This window comes from Pongo abelii, chromosome 22, assembly GCF_028885655.2.
Source record: "Pongo abelii isolate AG06213 chromosome 22, NHGRI_mPonAbe1-v2.0_pri, whole genome shotgun sequence".
Classification (NCBI taxonomy): Eukaryota; Metazoa; Chordata; class Mammalia; order Primates; family Hominidae; genus Pongo; species Pongo abelii.
The window spans coordinates 55,288,219-55,306,657 of record NC_072007.2 but is presented as its reverse complement, the minus strand read 5'-3'; the positions used below and the strand labels follow the sequence as shown (position 1 = coordinate 55,306,657).

At 58.9% G+C, this 18,439-nt stretch overlaps 1 protein-coding gene across 3 annotated transcripts in view; it reads left to right on the top strand.

Moving 5' to 3' along the window:
- ITGB2 (integrin subunit beta 2) overlaps positions 1-18,439 on the top strand; it is a 47,061-nt gene that overhangs the window by 17,813 nt on the left and 10,809 nt on the right. For 2 of the 3 annotated variants that reach the window (XM_054542631.2, XM_024239277.3), the window contains exons 2-8: positions 3,041-3,101; positions 3,454-3,542; positions 7,032-7,212; positions 11,063-11,233; positions 13,179-13,420; positions 14,435-14,590; positions 15,749-15,844. In XM_054542631.2, coding sequence (XP_054398606.1) covers positions 3,044-3,101; positions 3,454-3,542; positions 7,032-7,212; positions 11,063-11,233; positions 13,179-13,420; positions 14,435-14,590; positions 15,749-15,844 — 993 coding nt within the window. In that variant the 5' untranslated portion in view covers positions 3,041-3,043. The remainder of the gene's footprint in view (positions 1-3,040; positions 3,102-3,453; positions 3,543-7,031; positions 7,213-11,062; positions 11,234-13,178; positions 13,421-14,434; positions 14,591-15,748; positions 15,845-18,439) is intronic. The other variant, XM_063720927.1, reaches the window with a different exon arrangement.

The following is an 18,439-nucleotide window of genomic DNA, read 5'->3' as shown; positions in this document are numbered from 1 at the left end:
CCTCAGCTTTGGGTTTTGCACCTTAGGTCTTGGTAAGGGGACCCGCCCGCCCTTAGATGGGGGAAGTCCAGGAGCTGGAGGACGAGGAGGGCACCCGCCCCCGGTGTGGGGCAGCAGGGAGGGCCGCAGGGTGATCAGGCTCCAGGCCGGAGCTCTGGGGCCAGCTCAGGGGCTGGGGTCGGGGGGGGGGTGTCTGTGCTCTTCCTCCCCTCCTGCCCTGCAGCTCTGCCGGCTTAGCCTCAGGGCACCAGAGGTGACAGTGGCCAGATATCCGCCTGTTTGCCCGAATGCTGCCCTACATCTGTGCCTTACCCATTCCCATCCCCCAGGGAGCTGGCACAGGCCCTTCGACCACCTCCAGGCACATGGAGGAAACCGAGGCAGATAGGCCTGATGGGGTCTTAGTCTCTCAGGCCTCAGGTGAGGCCCTGGACCTCCGTGGGCCATCCTGGTTGCTGGGCAGAGGGGCTGCCCTGCCCTGTTCTCCCACAGAAGGGAGACCAGCTGCCAGGCTCAGTGCACTGCCTTACCTCCTGGAGCCGACCTTCATCCCCGGCTGTTTGTCTGGGCTCAGCCACTGGCATTGGGGGGTGGGGCAGGGCCTGGCTTCTCTTGTTTCCCCAGCTCTGAGCCCCCCAGGGCTGCTCATGGAGGAGCAACTGTGGGGAGAGGGTGGCTCTCCGCCTGCCCCCTTCCTGTAGTCGAGGTTGGGGTGCTGTGGTCTCTGAGCCAATCCTGCTGGAATCAAGGGCAGGTGGGGGTGCCCGGGGTAACTGGGCGCCAGGTCCATATCTTGCTGCTGCTGGGGGCCTCAGTTTCCCCATTTGAGGGTACGAAGTGTTTGCATGCCGCTGGTCATGACTGTGTTGGGGCGGAGACGTCAAGTCTGCGGCCCCAGGGAGAGCGTGGAGCCGGGGTGTGGGTCCTTACCAGCCTGGCTGGGGCTGCCAGGGGAGGTCTGCACCCCCTCCCCACTTGGCACAGCTGCGACCTGGGGGAGTCCTGAAGCCGGCTGGACCATGCACCCTGGGGTAGCTCCAGCATGCACAGGGTCTCTGGTCAGCTGAAGGGCTGGTGGGCACTCATGGCACCGAGGTCAGTCCAGGCGCAGGACTTTGAGGGGGCCCAGATGGAGAGCTGGAACTGGCCTCGGCCTGAACCACAACTCCCAACGATCAGAGATATGGGGGCTTTCAGACACAGGGTGGGCTCAGTGTGAACCAAAACCACCTCCTCCAGGAAGTTACAGCAGGGCGCAGGTTCTGTTTTTGACCCCAGGATGGGAAGGATCAAGGGTTCCCTTTTGACATTTTTGAATTCTGATTATAATTTTGCTGAGAACCAGGGAATGAGGTCACCTCCAAAACAACAGGACCTTGGGGCTGGTTGGGGCCTCTAAGCTGTGGGATCCTCAGATGGGCCCCTGGTGGGTGTTCCGTCAGCCTCAGAGCCCCCGGCACAGGTGTAGGGCTTTCGGGGGATGGAGGGGAGCCAGGGCCTGTGGCTGAGGGCACCCAAGCCTCCCAGGCCACAGCACAGCACCCAGCGCTGTCTTCAAAGCGGGCAGGCCCTAGTTTGGGGCTCTGCTGCCTTGTGTCTGCCCACTGAACCTTGGGTGACCCTGCCAGCACCACCCGAGGGAAGGGAGTGGGGCAGAAACGCCCCAGCAGCCTGGGAGGCCATGAGAGGAACTGGTATTTGCTGGGGGAGGTTTGTTGATCTTTGCTTCTGATAACAGCCCCAGGGTAACAGAAATGTCTTCCTCCCCACCGTGGCAGGAAGGCTCCTAGGTACCCTTCTCAGCACCTCTCCACCTTCTTGGTGCCAGATAAAAGGGTCCCAGCCAGCTACAACATTCGCAGGTCCTGGGAGGTCAGACCCAGGAGCCCACTCCACCTAGGAAGCCCTAAGACCCCCCAGGGAGCCGACCCAGGGCTGGTTTGGGCACCTCCAGGATGGAGGGAAGGGAGCCCAGGGGTGGAACGGCCCTGCTGCCTGCTAGGAGGTGCTGCCGGTCTCCAGCACCAGGCTGAGGCCTGGTTCCGTCATTTTGCCTCTGGGGCCGAGGGCCTGTGAGTGACCACCGAGCCGCCCCTAGCTGTGGATGCCTGGGTTAACGATGGGGTGGGTGTGTATCTGGAAACAAAAGGGCAGGACCCCGGCAACTGGTGGCTTGGGCAAGTCAGGTGACTTTTTTTCCCACCTGGCAGGGACTACGGGGCTCCTGGGCAGGCCTGGCACACAGCCTGGCACCCGCGGGCATCAAGCCAGCTTTCTCTTCCTGGCACACAGCCTGGCATCCGTGGGCATCAAGCCAGCTTTCTCTTCCTGGCTGTGTTTCTGCCACAGAGAGACAGGGCCAAGCCCGGCTCTGCTCCAAGCACAGGCTCTGCTCATGGAGGACCTGGAGAACACAGGGGCAGAGTGCACACACTGGGTGTGTGGGGTTGTGGTGTGTGTGTGCGTGTACATTTGCACGTGTGCATGGTATGTGCGTGTGGTGTGTGTGCCTGTGTGGTGTGTACGTGTGTGTATGTGTGTGTACGTGTGCATGTGTATATTTGTGTGTGGTATGTAGCGTCTTGTGGGGAGTATGGTGTGGGTAAGGGGTGTATACATCTCTGTGTGTACATATGTGTGGTGTGATGCATGTGTATGTGTGGTGTGTGCATGCACAAGGTGTGTACATGTGGTCAGGCACGCATCTGTATGCATGTACACGTGCATGTGTGGTGTGTGTACGTGTCTGCATGTGTGTGTGTGCCTGTGTTGTGTGTCTCTGCAGGGGCCCGCTGCAGCTGTCCTGGGTGCCTGGCTGCTGAGCAGGTGTGCTGCCCGCACTGCCGGGCCCGAGATCCCTCCCTCCCTGGTTGTTGGCAGGTGGGCCCAGCGCAGCTGTGCTGGCCTGACTCTAACCCACCCCCTGCAGCAGGGACAGGGCCCCAGCTCCTTGTCCCAGGCCAGCTGGAGGGGAGCTTCATGGGTGGTCAGTCCCAGGGGCTGGGCCTGAGACCGTCACCAAGACCCCTTCCCTCCACAGGACATGCTGGGCCTGCGCCCCCCACTGCTCGCCCTGGTGGGGCTGCTCTCCCTCGGGTGCGGTGAGTTCTGTGTTCCACGGAGGGGACTCCACGCGTGACATTCCGGTCAGGGAGAACAGGGCCTGCCCTCATGTTCCCATAGATAGAAGTTCCTGGGAGGCTGGGGAAGGACCTTGCTACTGGGGGTAGGTCGGGGACTCAGGCCTCATCTCCCCACGTGCCAGGAGGCTATAGCTGTGCTGTTTCCCGAGGGCCCCTCTCTGCACCTGGGGGTGGTGGCTGATGCAGGGTCTCCTCCTGGAGGCTGCCTCCCTGTCTTTTGGGGCCTTCTCTGACCCTCCTGCTCTACTCCCCCTTGGGTGTGGGCAGGGCGGCCCAAAGCACTCACTCACCAGCCGGCCTCGTCCCTCAGTCCTCTCTCAGGAGTGCACGAAGTTCAAGGTTAGCAGCTGCCGGGAATGCATTGAGTCGGGGCCCGGCTGCACCTGGTGCCAGAAGCTGGTAAGCGCCTCCTGGGCCCCTCCCCACCTGCCCAGCCCCTGGGTGGGGGCCCTTTCGTGCCCCTGAAGCCAGTGGCACCCAGAGGACCAACAACTCCATTTTCTTATGGGGGGGATCCCCAGACCCTGGCCTCCCCCTCCCCCTTCAAAGGGCCCCTGAGGTTCTGATGTGTGGTCTGTTTGGAAACACACACAGAACACACACTTGTATTTTCTCCGCCATTTCCGAGTAGGTTGTAGACATGGAGCCCTTTGTCTCTTAGTACTTCAAGGGAGGTCTTTCTTAAGAACAAGGTTTTCACTTACAAAACCACGGAAGCAAGTGCAGAAACACGCGTGCTTCTGGCCCTGCGTCGCCAGCACGCTTTCACATGGAGTCAGCAGGTTCGGGGCCAGTGACGGGACCCACCAAACACAGCCCTCATCAGAATCCCGGGGCTTTGCAGGGACAAGGTGGCCAAGAGGAAATGTATTTTGATGTAAATGTATTTTGATACATGTATATCTATATTTGATAAATTCATGTATCAAATTCAGGAAATTCAGCATTGGTATCTCATTATGATCAAACCTACACGCTACGCATATTTTATTGGTTGTCCCAATGATGTCTTCGTGAGCATATTTTCCTGGTGGATTTTGTCACTCAGGCTCACCCTGTGCTCAGCTATCTCAGGCTCAGAATCTCCTCACTCAGGCTCTCTCTGTGCTCAGCCGTCTCAGGCCCCAAATCTCTTAACCCAGATTCACACTCTGTCCTCAGCCATCTAACGCTCTGAATCTCCTCACTCAGGTTCACTCTGCACTCAGCCGTCTAATGCTCTGAATCTCCTCACCCAGGTTCACTCTGCACTCAACCGTCTAATGCTCCAAATCTACTCACCCAGGCTCGCCCTGCACTCAGCCGTCTCAGGCCCCAAATCTCCTAACCCAGGTTCACATCCTGCGCTCAGCCGTCTAACGCTCAGAATCTCTTCACCCAGGCTCACTCTGTGCTCAGCTGTCTCAGGCCCCAAATCTCCTAACCCAGGTTCACACACTGCGCTTAGCCGTCTAATGCTCGGAATCTCTTCACCCAGGCTCACTCTGCGCTCAGCCGTCTAACGCTCGGAATCTCCTCACCCAGGCTCGCCCTACGCTCAGCCGTCTCCTTGGGCTTCTTGAATCTGGACCAGTCCTCAGCTTTCTTTGTCTTTCCTGTCCTTGCGCGTTTCTGAGGAAGTCAGGAGAGCAGCTTTGTAGCATGACCCTTGGGGGTCTTGTCTGGAGTTTCCTCTGCCTGGACTCAGGTGTGCTTTGGCAGGAGCCCCTCAGTGACGGTGTCCTAAGTGCCCATGAGAGGCACTGCTGTTGCCCTGTCCCAGTCCTGATGAGGTCAGCGTGGACGGCTCTGCTGAGACGGCATTCCCCCGGCCTCCCCAGCCCGCTGCACAATCCCCTCACAGCCACTGCGGGCTGGTGATGTTCTGCTCTCATCAAATCGCACCCACAGGCTCAGCATCCGCGGAGGTCCCTGCCTGAAGCCGCCATCATTGCGATGGCTGCAGATTGGTGCTGTGAGGGTCCCTGCCTGCCACTCACAGCTGCCAACCTAAGGAAGGGTCTCTCCTTCTCCGTAGCCTCTGTCTCATCAGCGTGACCCACAGTTTTATTTTGTTCAGAAGTGCATGATCTGTGGCTGTCCTTTCTTCCCCGAGATGCTCAAATCCATTGGGTCTGGCTCCATGTCCTGTCCATGCATCCCCATTCTATTTTTCTGAGCACTTTCTTGCTTTCTGGAGCAACATGATGCCACAGGTCCATCTTCATGTCCCTTGACCCAGCCTGGAATCAGATGTTTTTCTGAGGGCGCTGGTTCCTTTCCCTGAGAGTCCGGGCTCCAGCACTGTTGTAGCAGGACAAGCTGCAGACAGAATTCCTCAGACACCAGGTTAAAGAACGAAGGGCTTTATTTGGCCGGGAGCATTGGCAGACTTGCATCTTAAGAGCCGAGCTCCCCCCAAAAGAAATTCCTAGCCCTTTTAAGGGCTTACAACTCTAAGGGTTCCACGTGAAAGGGTTGTAATAGATAGAGTAAGTGTGGGGAACATGACTGGGGGTTACATGCATCAGCTGACAGAACAGAAGGTTTTGCAATGCTTTTTCATACAATGTCTGGAATTTACAGATAACACAAGTAGTTTTGGTCAGGGGTTAATATTATTATTATTTTAACCACCAGGGCCGGGTGGTGGCGCCAAGGTCGTCTGGCTATTTATCTTACTTCTGTTTCTTTCCAACTTTTTGCTTTCTCCTTTTTCTCCTGTCTTATAAACTAGGGAAGGGGAGGGGGTGGAGAAGAAGGGGAGGGCAGCAGGAGAAGTGGTGTCTCATTCCTTACCATCAGCAGCTTCCTCATTTCTCAATTTTGCGTCCCACGGGGAGCAGCTTTGGGGCCTCCAGCCCATGCCACCTTGGCCTGCAGCCCCTGGAGGAGAAGCCGGGTGGCTCCTGTCTGTCCTCGGACTGAGCAGGGTGGCCAGGCCCCAGTTGGAAACCACCTTGGTCAGGTTGGATTTTTTCCCTCCCCTTTCTGGAGGTTTTCAGCTCCTCTGAAATAAACACCTTTCAGTGAGATTTGTTTGTTTCTGTGTGGATTACATTTAGGCTTTCTTTTCTCTCTTGCTGGGATACTTGCTGGTGTTCTTTTATTTCTGGAGGACTTTAAAAACTTCTGTGGCTTCAAAAGAGCCCTACAAAGAGGCACCCTGGGGACTGTCGCCCTCCCCTCCCACCTGCCCCCCTGCCCCCAGAACTCACCAGCCTCGGGGGGCCGGGCTTATCCTCCTGAGCTTCCCTCTACGAAAGCAAATGCACAAACACGTGCTTCTGGCCCCGCATCGCCAGCACACTTTCCCGTAGAGGCAGCAGGCTCGGGGCCAGTGACGGGACCCACCAAACACAGCCCTCATCAGAATCCAGAGGCTTTGCAGGGACAAGGTGGCTGAGAGGAAGCCCAGGCCTCCCAGGCTTCCCTCCAGCTTCTGTTCTTCTAAACTTTGAGGGGCTTGGTCCAGAACCCTGCCCATGTTCTGGGTTTCTTGGGGGCCTAGGGACTGCCACGTTCCTTTGGGACAGAGCAACTCCCTTGGACAAAGGTTCTGCTGATGAAGGGCTTGAAGCCCCTGGGGCAGCTGCTAGAGGACGCTGAGGCCTCTCCTCTTGGGTCAGCCTTGGGCTGGAGAGTGGGTCCTGAGTCCTTTCTGCCGCTAGAGGCAGAGGAGGAGGCGATACCCCGCCCCCTAGGGCTCTGCTGTGGCGGGGAGCCTTCAGGGAGGGGCTGTCTGGGAGGCCGGAGGAGCTCCCTGTCTCTGTCCACAGGGACTTCTGTCCCAAATTCCAGGCACAGAGGAGGAGGGGACAGGGTGGGTCCTCAGTCCTAGATGGCCAGTCAGCCTCCTGCAGGTCCCGCAGTGTGGCCCCCTCCTGACCCCTGACTCCCCCTCCCCAGAACTTCACAGGGCCTGGGGATCCTGACTCCATTCGCTGCGACACCCGGCCACAGCTGCTCAAGAGGGGCTGTGCGGCTGACGACATCATGGACCCCACGAGCCTCGCTGAAACCCAGGAAGACCATGATGGGGGCCAGAAGCAGCTGTCCCCACAAAAAGTGACGCTTTACCTGCGACCAGGTAGGCTTGGCCTCAGTGGTGGTGCCAGGCACCCTCTGTGCTGGTTATTGGCTCTGGCTGGGAGCCTGGCCCTGCTCTGGGGTGTCAGGGCTGCCCAGAAGGGGCATGTGTCCGGGTCGGACGGCTGTGTGGGCCAGTGAAGCCCCAAGGCTGCTGGAAAGCTGAGCTCCTCAGCGCCCTTCCGCTCTGTCCCCAGGCGGAGCTGCCCCAGCCCTTACCATTGGTGCCCAGTGTCTGCACTGTCTCGCAGCCCGACGTTCCACACCTTTTTTTTTTTTTAAAGGGAGACCAAACCATTTGGAAAACACTATTCCATTACACACTCAGAAGGCCAGGGTACTCTTAGAAGATTCCATTACACACTCAGAAGGCCAGGGTACTCTTAGAAGAGTACCCTTAGAAGGCTCTAATAAGTATTGCAGCCAAGAGACCTAAGTAATTGTTTAAACCAGTGTTGCCCAAACCAACTTGACCAGAGCACCTGTTTCAGAACACAGTCGCCTGTCAGTGCTTTGAGAAACGCCCTCCTTATCGGTGGCTCATGCCTGTAATCCCAGCACTTTGGGAGGCTGAGGCGGGTGGATCACTTGAGGTCGGGGGTTCAAGACCAGCCTGGCCAACATGGTGAAACCCCATCTACTAAAAATAGAAAAAAAAAAAAAGATGAGCCGGGCATGGTGGTGCGCGCTTGTAATCTCAGCTGCGGCAGGACAATCACTTGAACCTGGGAGGCAGAGGTTGCAGTGAGCCAAGATTGTGCCGCTGCACTTTAGCCTGGGTGACAGGGCGAGATTCTGTCTCAAAATGAAAAGGAAGGAAGGGAAGGGAAGGGAAGGAAGGGAAGGGAAGGGAGGGAAGGGAGGCAGGGAAGGGAGGGAAGGGAGGCAGGGAAGGGAAAGGAAGGCAAGGGAAGGAAGGGAGGGAAGGGAGGGAAGCGAGGGAAGGGAGGGGGAGGGAAGGGAAGGGAGGGGGAGGGAAGGGGAGGGAGGGGAAGGGAAGGGAAGGGGAGGGAAGGGGAGGGAGGGAAGGGAAGGGAAGGGAAGGGAGGGGGAGGGAAGGGGAGGGAGGGGGAGGGAAGGGGAGGGAAGGGAGAGAAGGGAAGGGAAGGGAGAGAAGGGAAGGGAAGGGAAGGGAGGAAGGGAGGGAAGGGGGAAGGGAAGGGAAGGGAGGAAGGGAGGGAAGAGAAGGGAAGGGAAGGGAACGGAAGGGAAGGGAGGGAATGGAGGAAGGGAAGGGAGGGAAGGGAGGGAGGAACGAAGCGCTCTCCTTGCTCCAGGAAGGCGGGAGTGGTGGTGCAGCAGATGGGAGAAGGAGACCTGCTGTGACCACCGACCCGTGACCTCCCAGGCCACAGTGGGGCCAGCGAAGGAAGGGGAAGCCGTCTCCCAAGGAGAGGGTGCAGACGGGGCCGGGGTGACTTTAGAGGGACCAGCTGGTGTCAGACGGGCTGGGGCTCAGAGCTCTGCCCTCAGGGGAAGCCCAGGTCAGCGGCCACTGAGTTAGCCTTGGGGCAGAGTGGCCCAGGGTGCAGGCGGCCAGGTGAGAGCCAGCAGCAGCCGGGAGGGAGGTGGCTGGGAGACAGTGAGGGATGGGGCCAAACCAGTGGGGAGGTCCTGCACGAGCAGGGGCCGGGTGTCCGTGGGGGCAGCAAGGGACAAAACCCCACCCTGGTGGTAGGGTCAGGCCTGCCCCTCGCTGCCCCGTGAGCAGGCACAAGCCCCTTCGCGCTGGAACCTCCACCTCTGACCTCAAACTCGAGGGCCTGGCCCTGTGGCCCCTGGAGGCAGCTCTGATGTATTTTCCCCACGCCCCACTTCACAGTGAGGAAACTGAGGCTGACAGAGGTGTTGCCTGTGGCCAGAGTTTGTGCAGCTCTGTGGTGCTGGAGGTGTCAGGAAGGATCGTCCTGGAGGGTGGGGGTGCACCTGAACGGGGGCATCCTTGTGCCGTGGGGAAGGGTGGGGGAGTGGCTGCCCACGGCCTGCAGTGCATCCGCACTGTGCAGGGGGCAAATGCTGTGGCCTCTGGGAGGGCACGGGTGAGCTCGGGTGGGTGCAGGTGAGCGTAGGCAAGCTCGGGTGAGCACCAGGGAGAGATCTTACAGCACCCCAGGGCCACAGGCTCCCAGAGCAGGGCGGCAGGATCTGGGAGGGGAATGTCCTCTCGCGGGGTCCTGACCCTACCCCCGCAGCCCGCTGGCCCTCCGCTGAGCCTCCACTCTGGAAGGGAAGGGACAGGGCCCCTTCGTCAGCCACCAAAGGCCTATGTCTGTGCCCTTTGACTACAGCACGGCCACGCTGCTCGTGGGGACATGGTCTTGGCTGCCTCCTCCATGTCGCTGCAGACGCTGCACGGCCCCAAAGCCAAACACATTCACTGTCTGGCCCTTCACAGAAAGTGCTTGGGGTCCTTGGCCCAGAGGCCAGGTGAAGCCTCTGAGGGCTGCAAGGCACAGCAGGGCGAGGGCCAGGGCCAGGAGTGCCGGGTGTGAATGTGGGTGAGTGTGTGTGTGGTATGTGTGTATGTGTGTATGTGTGTGAGTGCATGTGTGTGTGTGTGTGTGTGCATGTGTGTGGTGTGTGTATGTATGGTGTGTGTGGTGTGTATGTGTTTAGCATTGTGTGTGTGGGGTGTGTGTATATGTGTGGCACGTGTGTGTATGGGTGTGAATGCATGTGTGTGAGTGCATGTGTGTGGTGTGTATGTGTGTGAGTGCATGTGTGTGTTCAGTGTGTGTATGTGTGTGTGAGTGTGTGTGCGTGCATGTGGTGTGTTTGTGTATATGAGCAAGTACATGTAGTGTGTGTATGTGTCTGGTGTTGTGTATGAGTGTGTGGTGTGTGTGTATGTGTGCATGTGTGGTGTTTGGTGTTTGTGGTGTGTGTATGCATATTTGTGGTGTGTTTGCTGTGTGTGGGTGCTATGTGCGTGTATATGTGGATGTGTGTGTGCTACGTGTGACTGTGTGGGCATGAGGTATATTTGTGTGTGAGTATTGTGTGTGCATATATGTGGGTGTGTATGCCATGTGTGACTGTGTGTGCATGTGGTATATTTATGGGTAGGAGTGTGTGTGTGTGTGTGCCTGTGTGGAGGGGCACATACCCTTTCTCCCAGGGCATGGCAGCAGGCAGGTTGGGGGTAGGGTGGGCTCTGCACTTGTCCTGCCACCGAGTGGGGCTGAAGGCTGGAGGGTGGGGCAGAGGGGACAGGCCTGGTCACCCTCCCTCCTTGCTCATTCATTAACATGATGTGTGTTTATGGAGAGTTGACTTGTACCAGGCACGGTTCTGAGAGCCGGGGACACAGGCTGGTTGCAGTGACACGTAAACAGACAGTTACACAACCGCAGGTGTGACTGAGATGCGGGCGAGCGGAAGTCCAGGGCTGGGATGGAGAAAGGGGCCTCCTGGGGACGGCCCACGTGGGCCTTGCTGGGAAGTGCCAGGTTCGTGTGATGCCTGTCTCTGTCGCTGCTGATGAGGGCGCCTGTGGGACTGCAGGCATGGGGCTGGGTTAGGTGTGAGCCCAGGTGAGCCGCCGACACTCTCAGTGAAAGGCGTCCCTGATGTCGCTGGCGTCAACTCTAAGCACCCCAGGCGGGGTTTCAGTGTCACTGCGAGGCACATGCCTGCGTCCAGAAGTCATGTCCTTCCTCTGAAACTCCAGCCTGCCTGGATGTCCTGTGTCTGGTCCTCAGCTCTCCTGCCAGCCTGGGAGAGGGGAGGTCAGGAGGATTTGGGGGCTGGAGGAGAGGGCGCCAGCGCACAACCCGCTCGGGGCCGCACGCCCCAAGACACCCTGTGTGAGACGTGAGGTGTGGCTCATTGTGTTCTGTCCCCACTGGCAGGCCAGGCAGCAGCGTTCAACGTGACCTTCCGGCGGGCCAAGGGCTACCCCATCGACCTGTACTACCTGATGGACCTCTCCTACTCCATGCTCGATGACCTCAGGAATGTCAAGAAGCTGGGTGGCGACCTGCTCCGGGCCCTCAATGAGATCACTGAGTCCGGCCGCATTGGTGAGGCCCAGGCACTCACTGCAGGACAAAACCCAGTCCTTTCCCAGACCCCGGCCACTAAGGCCAGGCACTGCAGGACGAGGCCCAGTCCTTGCCCAGACCCTGGCCACTCCTGCCTGTGGCCCACACACCTCCTCGCACTCAGGTCCCCAGGGCAGATCTGGGGGCCCCAGATGCAGGTGCCCCCAGGGCATCCACAGGGCTGCAGTCGGCCTGCCTCCCTGCCAGGAGCCACACCCAGTCCCTGGCTCCCCAACACTTGTAGACATTGTCCAGCCCTCCACTTCCCCTTCCACCTTCTACTTCCTTTATTTATTTCTTGGTATGTTTAAAAGACAAAATTCTGACAGTGCCAATTATTAAACATTAAAGACCACAACGCATACAGACGGCACAGCGATGGCAGCACTGAAGAAACCACACAGCAAGCTCTGCTGGGCCAAGGGCTCCGCTCTACATCAGCACTGCCTCGCCACAGAGCAAGTCTACAGCACACGTGTGTGTCAGTCACAGCGCATGTGTTCCCCGCTGGGCGTGGCTTCTCACGTCAGCACTCTGCCACCTTCCCTACATGCGGGGATGCACACATGCACGCTTACACACACACACACACGCAAATGCATGCTCACACAAATGCACACTCACAGACGCAAATGCACGCTCATGCACGTGAATGCACGCTCACACACAAATGCATGCTCACACATGCAATGCACACTCACACAAATGCATGCTCAAACGCAAACGCACGCTCACACATGCGAATGCACACTCACACATGAATGTATCCTCACATGCACAAATGGATGCTCACACACGCGAATCCATGCTCACACACAAAAGCACACTCAAACACAAATACACACACACGTGAATGCATCCTCACACACGTGAATGCATGCTCACACATACAATGCATGCTCACACACACGCTCAAACACACAAATGCATGCTCTCACGTGAATGTATGCTCACACACGAATATATGGTCACACGAAAATGCATGCTCACACACGCGAATGTATGCTCACATGCACAAATGCACGCTCACACACGTGAATGCACACTCACACACAAATGCACGCTCACACACGGGAATGTATGCTCACATGCACAAATGTATGCTCACATGCACAAATGCACGCTCACACACGTGAATGCACGCTCACACACAAATGCATGCTCACACACGCGAATGTATGCTCACATGCACAAATGCACGCTCACACACGTGAATGCACGCTCACACACAAATGCATGCTCACACACGCGAATGTATGCTCACATGCACAAATGCACGCTCACACACGTGAATGCACGCTCACACACAAATGCATGCTCACACACGTGAATGCACGCTCACACACATGCACACAGTCATACACACGTGCAAGACCACATGTGCACACAGACATGTTCACATGCACACTCATGATGACCCATGTATGTCTTCACTCACACGTATAAATCATACACAAACACAGATGCCCACATATGTACCTGGTCACGTATGTGAACTAGGTGTGTCCATACCTGAACATGCTCACATGCATACAGGAATACGTGCACACACAGTTGTGCTATGCATGTACACACTCATGTTTACACATGCAGATGGCTGCACACACACAGATACACATACGCATGTGTTCACATGCCCACATGTATACCTGGTCACACACATACATGCAGGAACACACATGCATACACTTATGCTCACACATGTACATGACTGCACACTCCCAGGTTCACACACACACCCACATACGTTCCCATGCATGCTTGCACAACACACATGCTCACACACACTCCACATGTGCCATCTTGCTTTCTCCACTTCCCTGCTAGGAGAGAGGAAACAGGCTTGCCCTCGTGCCCCTTTGAAGCTGGCCCTCCTACCTGGGCCCAGCCTGCCGCCTCCCCAGCCCCAACATGTGCCCTGCAGGCTTTGGGTCCTTCGTGGACAAGACCGTGCTGCCGTTCGTGAACACGCACCCCGAGAAGCTGCGAAACCCTTGCCCCAACAAGGAGAAAGAGTGCCAGCCCCCGTTTGCCTTCAGGCACGTGCTGAAGCTGACCGACAACTCCAACCAGTTTCAGACCGAAGTCGGGAAGCAGTTGATTTCCGGAAACCTGGATGCACCCGAGGGTGGGCTGGACGCCATGATGCAGGTCGCCGCCTGCCCGGTGAGGCCGCTGCCCTTGCTTGGGTCCCCACGTTCCCCCAGTGTGGGGGGCTCTGTCAGGCGCTGTGGGGGGGCAGGGGGGTACCCTGGCCGGCAGGTTGTCTAAGGGACTCCAGCCTGGGCCTGGGGAGAGCAGCCCCTCACCCTGCTGCTGCCCGTGCAGGAAAGGGCAGGAGGAAGGGAGGGTGGCCATGACGGCTGGAAAATCATGCGCTGATTTCGTTGTTTGCTGTGAGTTAAATTTGTGACCCTGGGCAAACCTTACGAAGCCTAAACATTTTGCGAGTGGCCAAGGGTGGAACAGGGCTGCTAGGCAGCTGGTCCCGTGGTTCCTGGGGTGGAACCACCCTCCTCCCTCCAGGCCGGGTGGGCGCTGGCTGCCCAGTGCGTGTCGCTCTCCACGTCCCACCCACCCAGTCTGTGACTGTGAGCCTAACAGAGCCGCCACAGCCCCTGGGCCATGTTGAGGCCGCGCACTGTCCTCCCCTCACAACCTGCCTTAGCTCTCCTGCTTCCCTGCGGTCCCAGCTCAGACACACTGCTCACGAGTGTGAGGTCACAGCCTAGGACACGCGCGGCCCACACATGCGCCTGCCAGGGGCTGTCAATGGTGGACTCAAGGCCTGCTGGGCTCCTCAGGCTCGTTTTCCTCTGTGTTGCACTCGTTCTGCGTGTGGCCCACACGTCTGCGAGGGTTTTTCCCCTTGGGGATGGTTTCCTGAGGGTTTGTTCCCAGCTCTGAAGTGCAGGGACCACAGCCATGTCTCTCTCCTTGCCTTTCCACGCGTGCCTCCGCTCCCTGCGCCTCACACATGCACGGGGTGTTTGGGGGCCGTCGTCTCCTCCTGGGCGTGGCATCTGGGGGGACACAGCTGGATCCCTGAGACCCGGGGGAAAGGGGTACCAGCACCAGCCTCCGGGCCACCCCACCAGCTCTGCATCGTCTCCTCTGCTCCAGAGGGCCCAGTCTGGGAAACTGAGGCAGGTAACCCTGCCCCGCACGCCTTCTTCTCAGGAGGAAATCGGCTGGCGCAACGTCACGCGGCTGCTGGTGTTTGCCACTGATGACGGCTTCCATTTCGCGGGCGACGGGAAGCTGGGCGCCATCCTGACCCCCAACGATGGCCGCTGTCACCTGGAGGACAACATGTACAAGAAGAGCAATGAATTCGTAAGTTCCCACCCCAGGCACCCAGGCACCGCCTGGCAGGACACCATTGACGGAGGAGACAAGGGTGGGGTCTCCACCTGACACAGCCTCCTTCTGACCCAAGGAGCAGGTTCCTGAGGAAACTTCTGGAAGCCCCAAGTGGCAGTGTGGGGTCTTCCCGGACTGGCCTCAGGCCAGGGGATGATGGGCTTGGTGGGGGCAGCCAGGCTGAGGCCCGGCCTCGCCGTTGTGGGACACCCAGGCCCTGTTGGTCTCCAGCCCCACTGCCCCCCACCCGGGCTGACAGCTGCTGCGGAGGTATAGTAACCGCCCCCAGGCTACAGCTGCACCCTGCCGTCCCCGCCTCTGGCCAGGGTCTCATCCCTGAGCAACCACCTCCTCCCCATCCCGGCCTCCCCTGTACGTTCCCTGCTGCCCCTGAGTCCGCCTTCTCCAGTGTGGCCCCTCCCTGCCCCCATTGCCTGAGCTGCGTGAGGGGCTGCGGGGACCATGAGGAACATGCAGGGAGGGACAGAGGCGAGAAGGGGCCCAGGATGCACGGGCTTAGGATGAGCCTCTCTCTGGGGAGGCATCTCAATGGCTCAGAGGGGCCAGGACCTCTGGCTGGGATCAGCCGTGGGCCGAGAGGCAACCACCGGTCACAAGGGGCTTGTCCTCACTGGCCGTGGTGCGATGCTCTTGCGGCCTGACATCGTAGGCTCTGGGGGCCGCAAAGGACTTTAGAGATACAAGACTCAGGTCCTTTGCCGGCAGCCACAGACGGGAGGGACGGCCCTCGGGTCCCGGAACTCGGGTAGGGAGAGCCGCACCTGACACTCATGGCCTCTGCCGAAACTGAGTGTCCCTCAGTGTGAAAGCAGGTCCACCGTGTGGGGAAGGCTGGGATTCTGCCCCCGTGGACATCCCCAGTCCCACAGTGAGACGCCTCAAATGCTGCTCATGCCTGGACTCTGAAAGCCTGAGTCTATGCACACGTTGCCCAGAGGCCTGGCAGCTCTCTGCCCTGCACTCCTGCACAGCAGCTTCTGCCTCTCCAGCCTTCCCCAGAGAGGGTCGGAAGCACTGGCCGGGCTAAGGCTGAGTGGGGCGGACAGGGGCAGGCACCTGGAAGGCTTGTCCCGGACTCGGGGCCAGCTGAGCAGGACCTCCTCTCTCCAGGACTACCCGTCAGTGGGCCAGCTGGCACACAAGCTGGCTGAAAACAACATCCAGCCCATCTTCGCGGTGACCAGTAGGATGGTGAAGACCTACGAGGTGAGTGCTGTTGGGTCCTGAGCATCCATCGGGCGGGTGCACGTTTCAGCCACAGGCCAGACCCAGCGCCACTGCAGGTCTGAGTGCCACCTCCGCATGCTGGGCATGTCAGCAACCAGCTGGCCCGGGTCACGGATCCCCCTGGGTGAGGAGCCTGAGGCTTCCCGTCAGGGACAGGACACCTTTGTGTCAATAGGAGGAGGAATTCCTCCCTGTCCCTGAAACTCAGCTGTGTTAACAGCATGTCTTGGCATTGGTGATATTTCTGGTTTTTTCCTGGAATACAGCACAATTCTTTATTTTACGGAAACACACTTATTTTATGCTCACATACATTTGAACATCAACACTCTCCATGAAGATAAAATTACACAAAAACGTTCACAACCTTGGAGTGCAGAGTGGGATGAATTTCACGAAGGAAGCACAGCCGATAACCACCCTCTGCTCCTAGAAGCAGAGGCCCCCAGTGAAACACATTCATCCTGTATTTCCACCGCTAGTGCCATGTATTCAGCCTGGCCTGAGCAGGCTAGTGCGTCAAGATGCTCAGGTGCTGTCGGGGTTCCCAAGACCACTCTCGGGGTCAGTGATGTGCTGGAAGGACTTGCAGAGCTCAGGAACCAGTAAACCCACAGTTACAGTTTATTGCAGAGCAGACCCTCCTGGGTGCCAGCCGCTGCCCGAGGTAGGAGGATATAGACAAAAGTCAGCAAAGGTCAAAGGTGCACAGGAGAGAAACCAGGCACAAGCTCCCAGTGTCCCCTCCCTGCGGGGGTGTGGGCGGCGATGACGCCTCCCAGCGATGACGTGTGGCCTCATGCACAGAACATGGTCCCCAGGGAGGCTCTTGGGCCTCGGTGTCTACTGGGGGTCAGTCACAGCGGTGCGGCTGACACCTCACAGCTGACCTCAGTCTCTAGCCCTCCAGAGGTCAAGCTGAAAACTGTCCAGGGCCCCACCCCAAATCACACTGTGGGACTATCCGGTATGACCTGAGGCCCCAGGAACAATGACACCCCCAACGGGTAGGACGTACCAAGGGCTCAGAGGCCACCTCTCAGGAGCTCAGCCGGGGCCCTACCACTCTTCGGCAAGTGTGGAGTGTGGCCAGCCAGGCCTGCTAGGTGGAGCTTTTACTGCGTAACAGGGATTTGCTAGAAGGAAGGAAACGCTGCACGCCCTCCTGAAAGGAGCCTCCGCCCATAGCAGCCTGCACAGTGTGTGGCCCCGAGGCCGCAGGGACAGAAGGACTGAGCTGGAGGAAGGAGGTGGTTGTCATTGTACTTTACACAGCCACGTGCCCCGTTCTTCAGGGTGGACAGGGCCCTGGGCGGCTCACCTCACACCCAGCTCTGTTACTTACCACAGGACGCCCCAGGCCCTTCCCTACCACGAGGCCTCGATTTATTCATCTGTGAAAGGGGCAGTGGTGCCCGGCCGGCAGGGCGTCGTGGGTACTGAGCTCACCCTCTCAGGGAATTCACAGAGCAACTGCCCTAAAGGGCCCGATTATCCTCATCCAGACAGTGACCGACCTGCTGGCCATTCCAGGGCCATCACCGCCATCTTCTTCAAAATGGCACACGGGAAACCAGGGCCCCCTCTTCCCCCTGCCTGGGGCTCTGCCCGGCTGGGCAGCCTCACAGCCCCTGCCCTGCTGCTTAGGCTGAGGAGACATGCTTGGGGTTTGGGGAAGGAAAGTGCCGGGGGTGCTGCTGCTTTTGTAAAGTGCACATTTGCTGAACTACAGGGGTCCGTTGTCAGGCCCGTATTCCACCTACAAGCTCAACCTCATGGTGTGTTGGGGCCGACAGCGAGACCAGCGGCTCCTGCCATAGGTTCCCCAGGCTCTGGAGTGGGAGCAGGACCCTGCGGGAGACACGAGATGGGGGCAGGTGTCTGGGGGACCCGCCGAGTGGGCACCCAGAGCTGGTCAGGCTGCCGGGACAGTGGGTCAGCGCAGGGCAGGGCTGGGGCCGGACATCCACAGAGACCACCCGCTGGTCGGGATGTCACAGCCCTGTGTCCCATCTGTAGGTGGCCATGACGGTCCCCTCCTCACCAGCAGTAGCAGGTCCCAATCCTTTGCCATTTGTCATGGGAGCCAGGCTCCGGGCAACGGTGTGGCACCAGGGCCAGGCACTGGAGGCAGGAACAGCGCACCCCATGCCTACTGCTGAGCCTTGGGGCACACAAGCCTTCCTCAGCCTTTCCTGGTCACCTTCGGGGGTGGTCAAGGCAGCGGGCAGCGAGTGTGGATGCACATGCCGCGCCCCCTCCGAATGTGTTTCTGCACCAAGCGCACAGGAGGCTCAGTGGGACAGGATGTGGGAGGGCCCAGCTCTCCCAAGACAGGGATGGCCCCAGACTGGGACGGATGGAGGTGGGCGGTGGGCAGAGGGCACAGAGGAGGGTGGTGGCCAGGCTGTGACCGGCCCCAGGAGCTCCATGGAAGGGACTGGGTCCATTCAGGGCAGTCATGAGAGGGTTTGGGCGGGGAGGTGACCCGACCATCTGCTCTGTGCTCCTGGAAGGTGAAATGATGCCACAATCTTCCGTGAAAGAAGCTGAGCATGTGTGAGCGTGGGGGAG